The sequence below is a fragment of the Humulus lupulus genome, chromosome 8, assembly GCF_963169125.1.
Source record: "Humulus lupulus chromosome 8, drHumLupu1.1, whole genome shotgun sequence".
In the NCBI taxonomy this organism is placed as follows: domain Eukaryota; kingdom Viridiplantae; phylum Streptophyta; class Magnoliopsida; order Rosales; family Cannabaceae; genus Humulus; species Humulus lupulus.
The window spans coordinates 44085357-44102435 of record NC_084800.1 but is presented as its reverse complement, the minus strand read 5'-3'; the positions used below and the strand labels follow the sequence as shown (position 1 = coordinate 44102435).

At 42.1% G+C, this 17079-nt stretch overlaps 1 protein-coding gene and 1 long non-coding RNA gene across 2 annotated transcripts; both read left to right on the top strand.

Annotated features, from left to right (window-relative positions):
• The first annotated feature begins 2030 nt into the window (after positions 1-2030).
• On the top strand, positions 2031-3738 carry LOC133795328 (uncharacterized). The gene is made up of 4 exons (XM_062232781.1): positions 2031-2358; positions 2598-2891; positions 3101-3480; positions 3595-3738. The coding sequence occupies exons 1-4, from the start codon at positions 2031-2033 to the stop codon at positions 3736-3738; spliced, it is 1146 nt and encodes a 381-aa protein (XP_062088765.1).
• Positions 3739-13069: 9331 nt separating this feature from the next.
• On the top strand, positions 13070-16177 carry LOC133793747 (uncharacterized). Its single transcript, XR_009874933.1, has 3 exons — positions 13070-13172; positions 13253-13331; positions 16007-16177. It is a non-coding gene; the product is annotated as an uncharacterized LOC133793747 (long non-coding RNA).
• Positions 16178-17079: the final 902 nt, after the last annotated feature.

Genomic DNA, 17079 nt, shown 5'->3' with positions numbered 1-17079 from the left:
GAAAATAGATTGGAACCTCTTTATGAGCGGTTCAGGAAACAACAACCTCCTGTATTTGAAGGCAGTGCTGATCCCACCAAAGCTGAGCAATGGATGAGCATGATTACCACTGTTCTGGATTTTATGAAGGTTGTTGGTACTGAGAGGGTGGCCTGTGCTGCCTATATGTTTCGGGAAGATGCCCGGATTTGGTGGGAAGTGGTTGGTCAGACCAAGGATGTTAATCTCCTGAGTTGGGAGGAATTTCAGATTTTGTTCAATGAAAAGTACTATAATGACGCCATTAGAGCGGCGAAGGCTGATGAATTTATGAGGCTACTTCAGGGAAACTTATCAGTAACCGAGTATGCCTTAAGGTTTGACTGTTTGGCAAAGTTTGCCAAGGATTTGGTGCCCACTGATGGGACCAGGAGAGAGCGGTTCTTACAGGGGCTACAGCCCAGGTTAGCCCGAGATGTGCGCATCACCACTGTGGCAGGAGTGACTAATTATTCACAGGTGGTGGAGACTACGCTTACAGCTGAAACTGCAGAGATTAAGATCTGGCGTGAAAGTGCAGCCAGAAGGGATTTCAGGAGGCCAGGTCCTTCATTTGTGGGTTCTGGTAGGGGTGTTGGCCCCAGCGATCAGAAGAGGAAGGTTCCTGATACCTTCCCAGTTCCAGGTCCTGACAAGAGACCTCGTGGTGTTACAACAGGTCATCCTGGGGGCAGTGAAGCCTGGAGGTCTTATCCCGAGTGTCCTAGATGCAAGAGGCATCACTTGGGAGAGTGTAAAGCAAGGGCCTGCTTCTCTTGTGGAGCAGTGGGTCATCTGAAAAAGGATTGCCCTAAGGCAAGAAAGGAAGAGCCCAGGAAGGCAGACAGCTCGGCCCCAGCGCGAGTGTTTGCTTTGACTCAAGCAGAAGCTGAGGCTTCCCCCTCAGTTCTTCAATTTTTTCCTGCACTTTTCTTAGATTTTTAGTGCCTTTTGTTAGAGAATATGTATTATTGCGCAATGGAAATATGGAAAAACCAAAATACAACTCTATGCAAAAATACAATGGACAAGATAATTGATTAAATAAATATTACAACTCAATTGCTCAAAATACAAGTAAATAGAAAGATGTAGAATAAGAAGATTACAAACTCAATACTATAATAATACAAGTAAATAAGAAGAACAAAAGAATGAAAATACAAACAAACTCTCACACAACCAAAGTGTAGAGTAGTGGGGATCACCAACTTGAACAAGGTCCAAGACCATTGTCCAAAAGCTTATTTCCCCTATTCTCTAAGCACTAAGGGATCTCTCTAGGAATTAGCTCTCTGGAATTATCAAGTCTTTTGGTGTATTTTCCAGCCAAGTGCTTTGTGGATGGAAAATGGTGTGTCTTACAAGTGAGCATTAGACTCTTATTTATAGAGTTTAAGATACCCCTTTGAATTTCAAATTCCACCAACCCCCATGGTTGTTACCAATGTTTAATTGGATGTTTATGGAATCAAAATGGAGATTTAGGAGTTATTTGACCGTTCAATTTGGAAAAAACTGAAAATCCTCATAGGCTGTCAGCCTCACTGGCCGCGGCCAGGATCATCAGTGGCCGCGACCACTAGCCTTTGTCCCCCAGGCCGCGGCCACAACCTTTTTTCAGCCAAAAATGTGATTTTTCCAAAACGTTCCAAAACGTCCCAAATCCTTTCCCACATGATTTTGTAACCTCCAAACACCTATTGGGAGTTAAAAACATGTCTCCAACAATCATATATCATCATGACTTTGTGAAATCCAATCTCAAATGTGTAACATATAATATACACATTATTGGGTAATATTTGGGAGTTACAAATTTGTAAATGATTTTGTAACTCCAAAATATGTCACATTTGGGCACACACATGTGTCCAATTTTGTGACTCTCAATAATATGTTACAAGGTGTGACAAATCACATTTTGTCACATTATTTAATCTAATATTATATTATATGAAATAATATAAAACCTTTCAGGCCCATGGTTGCGACCAAACCCAACTCTAGACATGGAGGTTCGATCAGCCCTCTTGGCCAGTATGACTGACGTGGAGAAGAGCATCAAGCATTTAGTCATAGAGGCTAACCTAAGGATGGTCAGGCTTTTGGCTCCTCACCAGGATAAGAGGGAGTCAACAGCGGGAAATGCCAGTAGCGAGGAGATTCCCGAACAGCACCCAGACGTGTCGCAACCTCAAAGGTGGAGGACGACTAGAGTGACAATCAGGGAACCCTCTAGCATCCTGCGAGCTTCCGCTCCCCCCGCCCCATTGGGAAAGGGTAAAATAAAAGCCACCGAACCTCCCACTCCCATAGATGAATCTTCAAATGAGAACGGTACTGATCTCTCGCTCTTAGATAGTTTGCCAATTCCCTGTCACTTATTTGACGGGGACTGCAACTTTAAGTATTCTCCAAACTTAAGTTCAGATTTCTTCCAGGCAGAAAGTAGTTCTGTAAGTAATGTAGCGACCAGTAGTTGTAGCACGGGTACTTTACTTATAATCTCTTTACAATCATTTTTAGTTCAGTTTATATATCTTGTCTCACTGCTCGTGTTGTTTCTTTTAATGCAGATATGTCATTTGAAGATGTGTTCGAGCATTACAAGGCTACCGCTGCATCTTCAGGAAGGAAGAAGGACAACAAGAGGACTCGGGGGGAGAGCAGTAAAACCGCCTCAAAGAAGGCCCGAACTGAAGACCCTTTAGCCACTGTCTCTATGAAGGAGAACACACCACCTCCATCGCCACTCGAGCAGCCGGCCTCAACTCCTCCGGTTGACCAGCATTCCACTCCTCCAACACCTGTCGACCAGCACCTTACTCCTCAGGACCCTACCAGCCAAACACAGCGCACTCAGCCCGAAGGCTCCCTGTACAGCTCAGCCAGGGAGAGGATATACAAGCTCTCTAAACACAAACACAGTCAAGAGGCCATTGACGGAACCATTTCCATGGAAATTGACCAAATACTCAACCGAGGGCTGAATGAGATAGTTAGCGTAAGTTACTTCCTGATGCTGAATAATTTGCTTTTGATTTTCTACCATCGCCTTACCCTTTTCATCTGATTGCAGGGATTGTTGACCATGACCGCTGGCTGCACCGTGCGGGTGCAATGGTGTCCCAGACCAAAATTTTAGACACCAGGCTTGCTGAGGCTAAGAAAGCGCTTGAAGGGAAAAATGCTGACTTGCTCGATAAGAACAATGAGCTAACTAAGGAGAACGACGAGTTGCTTGAGAAGAGTGCGGAACTGTCTAAGCAAAAAGAGGAACTGCTCCAGCAAAAAGCCACTCTGACCGAGGAGCTGCTGGAGAGTCGGGATGCCCTGAAGAAATCTAATGAAGATAGAGAAAAATTCAGGGAAAGTGCCAAAATCAATTACCAAGAATACAAACAGTTCGAGCTTGATTTGATTGCGAATAGGCAGGAGACGAAGGAGCTGGAAAAGCGCGTGAAGGAGCTTGAGGAACTCGAAGCCAAGAACTTGGAGAAGTTTTGGAAGCACAACCGAAAGGCTAACTTTATCTACCTGTCAGAATGCCTGAGGCGGACTCTAATGTCTCAGTGTGCCATTCGCCTAGAGGAAGAAGAGAGGGCTAATATTCCTGCATCCCCAGAGATCTCTTTGGCAACAAGGATATATGGTGCAGATAATGAAGCTGGCACAGCTGTCGACCAGGACGCTCCTCAAGACCCTCCAGCCTTTTAGTCTTTTCCCTTCCTATCTTTTAATCTTTTAATTACACAACCTATGGGTCGTGATGTAAAGTCAATTTAATTTTCTAGTTAAAATTTTATTGCTGCATGGGCAGCTTTTACTTTTAATTGAACAATTACATCCGAGTAACAGCTGCTCAAGGTGTAAAAGGTTTCCTTAAGATATTATAATATTTGCATTTTATTATAACATCTGTTCGCATGACCGAACTTAGCATAACACTTTGGTTTGATTTAACAAAATACAAAATTTTGAAAAATACTCTAAGTACCCTAGCATGCTTTCACTTATTTTGCTCATGTGTTTACATACCTTTCGATATGCTTTGCTTACTAGTACCTTATATGCCCCCCCAAGTGATCGAGGAGCTTTAGGTCCTTGGTCACTTGCCTTGACCAAAACCTGTTCGAACATTACTGCTCGGAGCAAAATAATTATAATTATAATACAGCAAAACAACATACGTAATCAGCAAATACTTGTAATAAATACAATAATTGGCAAGAATGACTGGCTGCGCACAGTCCCTTATATTTCTCGTAATAAATGGACGAAACATGTATGTACGAGTGATCAATAAGATCTTACACTTATAAGAGATTAGTCACATAAAATGACCTATCCTTTATGAAAACTTGTAAAAAGTAAAATTAATACAAGCCAACTCTTTAAGAAGAATTGTTTATTGATAGTACTTGCGCAGGTGTTCTCCATTCCAATAGCGAGGAACGAGATCTCCGTTTAAGCGAGCAAGTTTATAGGTGCTTGGGTGAAGGACTTCTTCAATCTGGTATGACCCTTCCCAATTAGGTCTGAGCACTCCAGCAGCTTGGTCGCGGGTGTTTAGAAAAACACTTCGGATTACAAGATCTACAACGCTAAACATTCTTTCTCGTACTTTAGAGTTGAAATACTGGGCGACTTTTTGCTGGTACGCAGCTACTCGGAGTTAGGCTTGCTCACGTTTCTCATCGATCAAGTCGAGGGATTCCATCAATAGTTGGCTATTCGAGCCTTGATCGTACGTTATTTTGCGATGCGAAGGCGGATCTAACTCAATAGGGAACATAGCCTCATATCCATAAGCTAAAGAGAATGGAGTGTGGCCCGTTGTTGTTCGATGGGAAGTTCTGTACGACCAAATGACTTTAGGAAATTGTTCTGGCCACGTCCCCTTAGCTTCTTCTAGTCTTTTCTTCAGTGTATCCTTTAGCATTTTATTGATTGCTTCAACTTGTCCATTTGCTTGGGGATGAGCGACTGAAGAAAAGCTCTTGATAATGCCATACCGTTCACAAAAATCTGTGAATAAATCACTATCAAATTGGGTGTCATTATCTGAGACGATCTTCTTTGGCAATCCATAGCGACAAACGATGTTTTTTATCACAAAATCCAACACCTTCTTGGTCGTTATGGTTGCGAGTGGCTCGGCTTCGGCCCATTTAGTGAAGTAGTCGACGGCAACCATGACATACTTGGCGCCGCACTTTCCTGTGGGCAAAGATCCAATTAGATCTATGCCCCAAACTGAAAATGGCCACGGACTTTGCATCTGTTTAAGCTCATTAGGGGCTGCTCGTGGGATTTTGGAGAACCTCTGGCATTTGTCGCACCTCCGTACAAACTCCATCGAATCTTCATTCATCGTGGGCCAAAAGTATCCTTGCCTCAGTATCTCTTTTGCCAAGCTTTGCCCCTGAGCGTGGTCTCAAGAAAAGCCTTCGTGTACCTCTTTCATCAATTCTTTGGCCTTCTCTTTCGAAATATACCTGAGGAGTGGCATTGAGTATCCTCTTCGGTACAAGATTCCATCGACCAGGATATACCTAGCAGCCTGTCGCTGAAGGGTCCTGGCTTTGTTTCTGTCCGTTGGTAATATGCCTTGCGTCAGATACTCTATATATGGTGTCATCCATGCATCCATCATCTGGATCACCATAGCGGTCTCCTCTGCTTGGATGCTTGGCATTATTAGCCGCTCAACCGGCACTATATTTAGAGTATGAGCATCCTTTGCACTTACTAATTTGGCCAAAGCATCAACATTGGAATTCTGGTCGCGAGGTACTTGCTCGAGGCTGTATTTGTCGAATTGAGCCAGTAGATCTTTTATTTTGTTCAGATAGGCAACCATCTTTAAACCTCTCGCCTGGTATTCTCCCTTGACTTGATTCACCACCAGCTGAGAATCACTATAGATGTCAAGCACTTTTATATTCATGTCCCTGGCTAACCGCAACCCAGCGAGTAATGCTTCATACTCGACCTCGTTGTTGGAAGCAGTGAAGTCAAACCTGATTGCGCAGTGAAATCGATGCACTTCTGGCATTATCAAGATTACTCCTTCTCCAGCGTGGCACTCGTTAGAAGAACCATCTGTAAATAATTTCCACGTGGGAGCTTGGTTCTGACACTCAGGCTCATTAGGCTCTTCAACCTGCTCGTTATCTGTAAGCTCAGTGAATTCTGCAATGAAGTCAGCCAGGGCTTGCCCTTTTATCGCTGCTCGCGACAAGTAAGATATATCGAACTGCCCAAGTTCAACTGCCCATTTCAACAATCTACCTGCAGCCTCTGGTTTTTGCAAGACTTGTCGTAGAGGCTGGTCAGTCAAAATCGTAATTGGGTGTGCTTGAAAGTAAGGCCGCAGCTTCCTGGAGGCCAAAACTAGGCAATAGGCTAGCTTCTTGATGGGCGGGTACTGTTGTTCTGCTCCAATTAGCCTTTTGCTCACATAGTAAACAACCTTCTGCACGCCTTCTTCCTCCCTTACTAAAACGGCACTTGCAACGTATTCCGTGATCGCCAAGTAGATGAACAAAGTTTCTTTATCGACTGGCTTTGACAGGATGGGTGGTTACGCCATGTGAGCTTTTAGTGCTTGAAAAGCCTGCTCGCACTCCTCCGTCCATTCAAACTTTCGAAGTCTACGGACCGTTGTCTCCTATTTTTTAACCTTTTGAGAGGTGGAAAGAAGTTTGAATGGACAAAGGAGTGCGAGCTGGCATTCCAGAAACTTAAAAAGCACCTCGCCGAACCCCCTATCTTGTCAAAACCTGAAACGGGAGAAGTACTGTACCTATACCTTTCCACCACCGAACACGCAATAAGTGCAGTACTAGTTCGAGAAGAAGATAAGGTACAAAGACCCGTTTACTACATCAGTAAAAGATTACTGGGGGCAGAGTCGAGATACCCCCTGATGGAGAAGCTAGCGCTTAGTCTAATTCATTCATCTCGTAAACTCCGCCCCTACTTCCAAGCACATCCCATTCATGTGTTGACTGATCAACCACTTAGGCAAGTCTTGTCTAAACCAGAAGCTTCAGGTCGACTTCTTAAATGGGCTGTTGAGCTCGGACAGTTCGAGATCACCTACCACCCGAGAACAACCATCAAGGCGCAGGCGTTGGCGGACTTTATAGTGGAATGTACTGGTATGACCAACGACGAAGTCATAACCCCGGCCCACGAGCTGTGGAAACTATACGTCGATGGCTCGTCCAATGAAAATGGATCGGGGGCAGGAATCATTTTGATTACCCCCGCAGGAAGCAAATTTCATTCTGCCTTGAGATTCGACTTCAAAGCGTCTACGAGGCTTTACTCGCGGGACTTCGTGTAGCAAAAGAGCTCAAAGCCAAAGCTATACATTGCTACAGTGACTCCCAGCTCGTGGTTAATCAAATATTGGGAGAATACCAGGCTCAGGGCACGAGGATGGCAGCTTACTTAGAGAAGGCAAAATCCGCATTAGAATGTTTCGAATTTTATACGATCGAACAGGTTCCCCAAGACTGGAACTCAAATGCAGATGCTTTAGCTTGGCTTGCTACCTCCGCTGAGAATGATGAACTAAACGTTGTCCCCATAGAACACCTCTCGGCACCTAGCATTAACGAGCCGAAGGAGGAGGACGTATGTATGACCGAGTCCGAGCCAACATGGATGACCCCGATAGTGGAATATCTCGAGACCGGTGTCCTTCCAAAAGACCAGAATCAGGCTCGAAAGTTAATGTATCAACTTCCCAGATACACCATGATGGACGAAAAGCTATATAGAAGGGGGTATTCCATGCCATTACTATGGTGCGTAACTCCACCCGAAGCCATGAGGATCATCGAAGAAATTCACGAAGGGTTCTGTGGAGACCATACTGGGGGGCATAGCTTGTCCAAGAAAATCATACGCCAAGAATATTTTTGGCCCACTATTAAGTTAGATTCTTTCGAATATGTAAAGAAATGCGACAAATGCCAGAGATTTGCCACGATTCCTCGAGCTCCACCATCCGAGCTGACCATGTTGACATCCCCATGGCCATTCGCAGTATGGGGAATCGACCTCATTGGCTCTCTCCCAACTGGCAAAGGTGGAGTAAAATATGTTGTAGTCGCGGTGGATTACTTCACAAAGTGGACGGAAGCTGAACCATTGGCAACAATAACTTCCAAAAAAGTCCTTGACTTCGTGGTAAAGAACATTGTATGCCGATATGGGGTGCCGAGGAAGATTGTGTCCGACAACGGAACCCAGTTCGATAGCGACTTGTTTACCAACTTTTGTGAAAAGAATGGAATAATAAAGAGTTTTTCGTCAGTGGCTCATCCTCAGGAAAATGGCCAGGTCAAGGCCGTAAACAAAACTCTCAAGAATTCATTAAAGAAAAAGTTGGAGGAAGCGAAGGGACGTTGGCCCGAAGAATTGCCCCAAGTCCTATGGGGTTACAGGACCACTGCTCGAACTTCAACGGGACATACCCCGTTCTATCTAGCATACAGATGTGAGGCTATGTTGCCTATTGAGGTCGAAATTCCAACAGTCCGAACTCAAATTTATGACCAAGACTCAAACCACACTCATCTCGAAGAAACCTTAGACTTGATCGAAGAAAAAAGAAACGAGGCTCAGCTAAGGAACGCTGCCTACCAACAACGAGCTACCAGGTATTTCAACAAGAGGGTTCGAGATCGAAGATTCGGTGTGGGAGATCTGGTGTTAAGACGCGTATTCTTGGCGACACGAGATCCAGCAGCTGGTGTGCTCCGGTCCGGTGTGTACAAACTTGCGAGATTGGACGGGAGCCTAGTACCGCGAGCATGGAATGGCGAACACCTTAGACCTTACTATCAGTAGTATAGGAAGTGTGTTGCTTGTAACCATGATTGATTTTCTGTACTAATTTGTCTATTTTCGAATTCCATTAAATAAGGATCTATTTCGTTCAATATGTTATCTCTTTTTATTTTTGCAATCTCTCTTAATTTAATAACCTATGGTCACACTCATAGGATATTAAGGGGGCATCATTGGTACATATACCATCAGCTTAAAAAATAAAATAACATACACGAAAAACATAAAAGTATCTGGATATAACCAGACACGCGAGCTTAGATAGTTTGGACATAACCGAACTATCAAAAACATAAAAGTATTTGGATATAACCAGATACACGAGCTTAGATAGTTTGGACATAACCGAACTATCAAAAACATAAAAGTATTTGGATGTAACCAGATACGCGAGCTTAAATAGTTTGGACAACCAAATTATCAAAAGATAATAATGTTTGGATTTAACCAGATGTGCAAACTTAACAGGTTTGGAGCAAACCAGCCAAAACTAATCGACGATAAGTAGGGACCTAAACCTACTTCGAGATAAGTAGAGATCGAGGCTAGAATATCTTAAAGGAAAATAGTTTCGAACTCTTAACCTTGGAGTAAAAACCAAGGACGAGAAAAAGTAACTAAGCAAAAAGATATAACTAAACCATTCACATTACATACCATACAAGTACTTTCGGGTTCATGGTTAAAGTAATATCCGACCTTGATGAATAACGAGATCGGAAGTGGATAATTCGAGCAAGCGATGCATGAATGCATCGAGTCTCGAGCCTAAATCCAAACTATGTTTATATGAATAAATAAACATAAATGATTCATCAATATAAAATGTGAAAAATATTTCGAGCCAAGAAGTGTAAAGCATATATAAGTCAATATAAAAAGAAATTGTATCAGCCATGTGGGCATAAATTAAAGTAATTACAAAAATAAGGGGACGCATCCCCAAGATAAGATTTCCCCGAGATCAGATTCAAGAAGAAGGAGTCTCCTTGGCCTTCTCATCATTAGCAACACTGGACCCCTCAGGACGAATAGCATGACTATCCTCCTGAGCACCTTCGGAGGCGGCCTCCCGAGCAGCCTCTTCCGCCTCGAGCCGAGCATTCCACTTATCCAGAAGCTTCGCCTCAAGAGGACCTAAGAAGCTGGTGTCCAGGTCTTCGTTGTTGGCCCACATTCTGTACATGGCTGAGTCAACCGCCTGATCCTTCTTCTCCTTATATTCAGCAAGGAGACGAGCCTTCTCGCCCTCAATTATGTCAAAGGTAGTGGCCTGATCTTCTTTGAGCTTTTTGTTAGCCTCTTGGAGCCGAGCGTTCTCCTTCTCAAGCTCCGCGAGCCTGGCATTCTCTTTCTCGAGCCCCGTGAGTCTAGTATTCAGCCTCTCAAGCTCAGACGCTTTGGCCTTAAGCTCCTCGGCTCCTGCCTCAAGCTTGTCGTTTGCTGCCTTCAGGTCGTCACTCGCCTTGAGTTGAAGATCCTTTGCCTCTTGAGCATAAGACTTGCTCGAGTGGATCTCGTTGTTCAACCTGTAGTTGAGCTGGGCAGTGAAGGCAAGAGACTAAAAAAAAAAAAACACGAAACGTCATTAATGTCAGGACTGTGTAAATATAACTAAGAAGTAGAAGAAAACTAACCGCGGCAGCGAGCTCGATACTCTTCTCATAGAGGGCAGTGCAATCTCGAGCGTTGTTCAGGTATTGCCATTGAGGAGCTTCGAGACTGCTAAAGCTCTGTCCGATTTGGGACATAACATTCGAGCCCAGCGTAGACCCATGGGACCCAGCTGCATTGTCAATTACATACTCCTCCATGTGGGTAGAAACTGACAGCTTCTGAGTTCAAGAAGCAGAAGGCTTTCTAGGAAGTGGACCGAGTGTCGGCCGAACTACTACAGGAAGTTGGGGCCCGGTCATGATAGAGGCATCGACTTGCGAAGTCGGTGCCACGGTTGAGGCACCGACCTGCGAAGACAGCGCCGTGATGGAACTGGTAACAAGCGGAGCTGGGGGAGGAGGTGTCTTCTCGGTCCTCTTGGGGACTTTGGCAGGCCAGTCCACCTTTCGCGACCCCGCCCGGGGACGCTTACTCCTTTTGGCGCCACCACTCTCGATTATGTTGTCGAGGTCGGAGTCCATCTTGCCTGCACAGTCACACCACAATGTGAATCATAACAAAAAGTGGGAATAGTATATAAGGTGATTCAAGATCGCATAGATATACAAAGCAGTGATAGAAGAAACCTAACTGGAACTCCCCCCCGAGCTCGAGCTCGGGGACCATGAAATTCCCCCATCTTCAGAGGAGGCGGGGGGAGTACCTTCCCTATAGGTGGGCGTCAACCTCGAAAGGTCCCTATAATCATTGGTCCCGAATTGGACGGCTATCCCGTTCCACACCTCGTTTAGACTGTACATGGTGTCATACTTCCCGAGCCAACTATCAAACCTATGAACTCGATCGTCTACCCGAGTCCATATGTAGAAGTGGTATCTATCATACGGGCATGAAACTAACCTATCAGTTTTATGCTTTAATAAGGTGGAGGAACACATTCTCGAGGTAAGGATGACTTTACCTTCTTCATCTGAGTCTGAGCTCGAGGCTTCATCATTAGCCTCATTCCCCGACGGTGGACTCCTTCGGCAAGCTGGAGGTGGAGGCCTCACCTCTCTCCTCGGGGGAAGGATGCCTGTGGGCAAAGGCACCTGCTCCCAATGATCATACTTCTTGTTGGACCAGTCCGAGGTGGACTGGCCATCTCCCAAAAGCCCGCAAGCTCGGAGCTTACTCTCATGTAAGAGGTACGAGAGAGACCTCCAGCCATAAGGGAGTTGGGGCAGGGTCTCTCTATGCTCCTTCATCGTGATGTCGGGGGTAGGACGGTGAAAATTGGCTGGAAAATAAGACATTTTAACTAAGTACAAACCTAAAAACTAAAGCCCGAGCACAGAGATAAAGAAAGCTGGAATACTTACGAATCCGTCTGAATGAGTAGTATCGAGACGGGGACAAGCCATCTGTCCAGAAGAAGGCTTTCTTAAAGTCTGGCGGATGGTTAGGGAGATCCTCGAAGACCTTTTTTTCTTTGGGATAGCTCGAGAGATAGTAGAAGTCGTCTCCTCCCCGAGCTCGGGAGGGGTTGCTTTTTAGACAAAAGAGATATAAAATCTCCTGTGGTGAAGTTCCTTCCCACTTCAGCTCGTGGTATAACGACCTTAGGGCTGACAGGACCCTGTAAGAATTGGTGTTGAGCTGGAACAGGGCCAACCCAACAAAGTCCGTGAAGTCCTTGAAGAAAGACTTCAAAGGCAGTAGCGCTTCCGCCTTCATGTGTTCCTGGCTCCATGCCGCATACCTCAGCCTACTGTCAGGGTTTCCAGTCCCTGGAGCATGGCAGCTGTAACGTCCTACGTTTTTGGGTACCTTTAAAAGACTCGAGTCAGGCTTTTTTCCCCCGGGTTAAGAATATTATTTTAAATAATATTATATTTTGTTTTTAAGTATTCCATGAGTTATTTCTAGCCAAAATATGAATTTTGTGATTTTAAAAGTCAAGATAAGACTTTCGGTCCTGGACCGACACAAAAACCCTGATCAGGTAAAAATCTCGGAAAATAAAACGAAAAATCATGGCAATTATATTTTAGGCATAAATTAATTCATAAAAGTTAAAGTTTGGTAAAAAATAATAAACCTAAAAGAAAATGGAAATTTTAGGGCATTTTGTGTTAAATGCCTAATTTTACCGAAATGGAGAATTTTATTCCATGAATGGACCTTAGGTTAAATTTTATTATGTGATTAATTAAATTAAATATGAGAGACATTTAATTTAATTAATTAATGTTAAGTTTGGTGATTAAAACTTAATAAGAGTGAAAAAATGTGTCAAAAGCCAATTTGGACTTTTCTTCTTATGAAACCTTTATTAACATTTATAAAAAATATATATATATATATATATATGAAATGATCATATATATAGCAAGGGTGGCCGGCCATGTGGTCTTTTAGAGTTGTGTGAACCCAATTTTATAAAATTCAAATCTCATTTAATTAAGAAGTCAAGTGGGCAAGTGGGTAGAAAAGCACTCAAGTGTTTTGTGATATTTTGAAGAGTATTGTGAGCTATTCTAACCCCCAAACCGATCCCCATACTCTCTCATTCACTCTCATCTGATTTTTGAAGACCTCTCAAAGTGTTCTCTCCATTTTTCAACCCCAAGAACACCAAGGAAACTTTGAGGCTAAGTCTTGGTCTAGGAAGTATTTTCCCTAAGGTAAAGCTTCACTAATCTAGGCTTTTGTAAAGTTTTAAGCATAGATTTTCAAATAGCTAATTAACTATGTTGTTGGTAAGTTGGTTAGGGTTTTTGAAAGGTTTTGGAGGAGCCAAAGCTAATAGGAAGGTCAAAACCTTAAGCAAGAACACCAAAGAGGTAAAAAGTTTACTTTTGATGATTTTGTTGTAGGGTTTTTAGTTTTAAGCATTATTTTGTATATTTAATGCTTAAAGTTTCTTGTTGGTGATGTAATAAGGTTATGGTAGTTGTTTAATAATTTTTATGATTCATGTGTATTGATTTTTGAAAATGGGAACCAAAACCCCCAAGGGTTTTGTAGGATACCCTAAAACAAAACATGTTTTAAGCTGTGACTTCCAAGAGGTCAAGCAGCCACTGTATATTTTTTTTTGTAAAATTTAAATTGTAATGTGATGTTGTTGAGATTGAGTACATAAAATTGAGCTTTTGAAACACTAAAAAATGTTTAGAAATGAGTAAGTTATGCTATTTCAAAGTTTAGGTAAAAAACTGTTTTTTCGTATTCTTATTTTCGGAACCAAGTTTGGACAGCCACTGTATAGGGCAAATGAACCCAGTTTTTTCTACAATTTTGTGGACATATTGCTGGCATAACCTATTATTCCACTGTAAAATTTGGTAAGAAAATATTGAACGGTTTGAAAGTTATTAACTGTCAAAGTTTGGAAAAAATAAGGACTTAAAAATAATGTCATTTTTACCTCATTGTTGGAAAATGATTTCACCGATCAAAAATGCTCATTTTGACCTAAGATTTTACAAAGACTAAATGGCATAACAAAAATGGAATTGGGAAATTTTGGTAACAATTGAGTAAGTAAATTTCAAGTTATGAACTAACGAAGTATGTAGTTAATAATGTGAAAAATAGGTTTTTCACACTTAGTGTAAAAATGAGATTTTGGAACATAAGGTAAAAAGTAAAATTTTGTTTATTTCAAGATATAAAATGGTAAGTCTTAAAATCATATTTTTACTAAAATTACCCCTTTGAGTTTAAATGAATTATTTTTATTAAGGAGCTTTTAATTCTTTTTAAAAATAAGAGATTTAATTTATTATTAGTTAATAAATTAAAAGAGGGTTTAAAACCCTATATTTTGATAAAATAATTAAATGAATTATTTTTCTAGTAAGTAAAATTGATAAATTGCTTTTGGAAAATTAATTAGTCAAGATGAGAAATTTATAACGGTTTTCCTAATTAAGACAAATTAGGCAATTTTCTTAAAACGGTTTTTAGATATTAAAACCTTAAGAAAAATAAAGGAAAATTTAAAGAGTTTATTTTCTTTAAAAATAATTAAAGAATTTATTTGTATTTTCTGGATATAATACCGGCTAAAATCTTACATATTTTAACCGACTAGTCGAAAGTGCGGGTTAATAGCGATACCTTGAAAGAATAAGATTTTTAGCGGGTTGTGGGGAAATACCATTGTGATACCCCAGCCTAGGTATCGAGACCTTAGGATAGGTCTCCCGGAGACTTAGGGTTTAGTCTCGAATATTTTGTATGACTTTCCTTAATAGGTTTAAAACCAAATAAGGATTATAAATCCTTACAAATGACTTTTATTAAAATGACCAAACTGCCCAAAATAATAATAATGAATTATGAGTGCCATAATTAATCCGAGTATACTGTATGAATAACTATAGTATTGGCTAAGCGTAACTGGACTGAACGTTGGAGGGTGAAAACCTGCTGAGCGCTAAGGACTCCAAGTAAGTCAACTTATATTGTATGGCTGCAACATGAAATTATTATTGTCTTGTATGTTAGTATAGGGATACATGCACATATATAGGCTGTCATAGAAAGTTGCTTAGAGCCGTTAGTCTAGTGAGTGCTGATTTAGAAAATATGAACGGTAGATGTCCGTCATATCCTAGACGGTTGATCCCTGTCACACTGCTTGATTTTATTTATGTCCGGTTCATTACCGCGACGAGTGGCCATGAGATGAGGATAAGCTGGTTAAACCTAGGGGCGCCAAGATAAATAGGACCTAGGGGCCCTCATGCTTACTTAATCATTGGACGGTTAGAATCCGAGCAAGTGATCTGATAAGTTATTCCCGGATAGCAGCCGTGAATATTGGCCATGCAGTGAGAGTGCCTAGAGATACTAGGGGTTGCCAAGATTGAGTGAGGCTGAACACCCTAGGGGCAACTGCTCACCAGCACCACTGATTAACTTAGAAGTCTCTATAAAACCGTGTAAATTGGATTACACTCTTGTATAAGTAGCGATGCCCTAGGTAACACGATAGTTACCATTGATGAGAGTATTTATTGGCTAGATCTTAGTGTGGGGACTCGGTTCTCTTTTACAGATTAGCAATTATGTTGGAGGGCGCGTTACGCATGAATTGTTGGAAATTGTCGAGCGTTGGTCTTGAATTATGTTGTGATATAATATATCTGCTTGCTCTGGGATTTTCTGAGTGCAGGGATATATTTGTTGATAAGATATAGTTGTGATATAATATATCTGCTTGCTCTGGGATTTTCTGAGTGCAGGGATATAATTGTTGATAAGATATAGTTGTGATATAATATATCTGCTTGTTCTAGGATTTTTCTGAGTGCAGGATTTTTATCTAGATATGAATTAATTTATCCTTGGTTATCAGGCATGACCATAAGTTTGCCAGGACGCTTTAGCGTTCTTGAAATTGATTGTGTAGGGTCCGGATGGGTCCGGATCCCTATTTCTCTATCTGCTTTGTTTGAAAGTTGATCTTACTAAGCGTTTTCGCTTACCTAGTTGTTTCATGTTCTAGGTAAGGGCAAGGGCAGGGCAGAGCAGTGAGCGCTGGAGTCTTCCTTGCAAATGTACATGTGGACCGACCTTTTGGGAAGCCGTTTTATTTTTGGAAATGTTGTGTAATTTTCCTAAACAAGGCTCGCTCTACTCTTTATAAAACATGTTTGTAACTAAATGTTAAGTATGGCCATACGACTTTTTAAAAAGTTTTTTTATCTGTGGGTTTTTGAGGCATTTTGTTAAATGAAAACATTTATATTTCCGATTATCGAGTCTTGAAAATCCGGGTCGTTACAGCAACTTCGTTCACTAGAGGTTGGAGCTCGACATCTCAAGGAGCTTAACAACCTAAGGCCATGTAATGCCAGGATGTCTGTTACCTAAATTATTGAGGTGACCGAGCTCCAGTAGTGCTCGGCCTCAAAAAATTCTCTCCTCAACTGCGAGGAAGAAGGCTCCCCCATCAATGAAAATTGGAGTTCTCCTGGACTATACACGATGGTGACCTTTAATGCGGGGTCGAGGGGGATCGGCCTAGGCCCTGAATTGGACTCTGGATAAAGGGCCTCCCGAAGAGTTTTCCTCTTCTTTTCTATGACCTCATCAATTTGGCGGCGATAATGAGCTCTGATATCCTCCTGCTCGCGCTCGAGATCGTACTCGCGAATCAGACGTTGATTCCGAGCAAATAGCGACTCCGGGCTTGGGGTTTTGGGAGAGTAAGGGATTTCCAGCAACGACCCCCACCGTCTTTCCAGATTCTGTGACATCTAGCGAGAAAGAAAAAATGGTGAGGGCCATGCATGCAAGAGTCCAAGAATTACGAGCTTGACAGAACAAGCTCGGAGTTTAAGAACAAAGCGAGCTCGATATTAAGACCCTATTAAAGAGTCAGAACGTGTATTCTATGGGGAAAAGGAGGAGAGTGGACATAACTTTTTGAAAATCCTGAAATATCAGGGAAAAAAGGTGGCGATTATTCAGAAAAGGTAACATTGGGTATCGTGCATTATTTAAAACCAAGGTTTTACACCCGATATCTTGGTGTACAAGAAATGTCTTTTAAAATTTTAAAACCCAGAAAGAAGA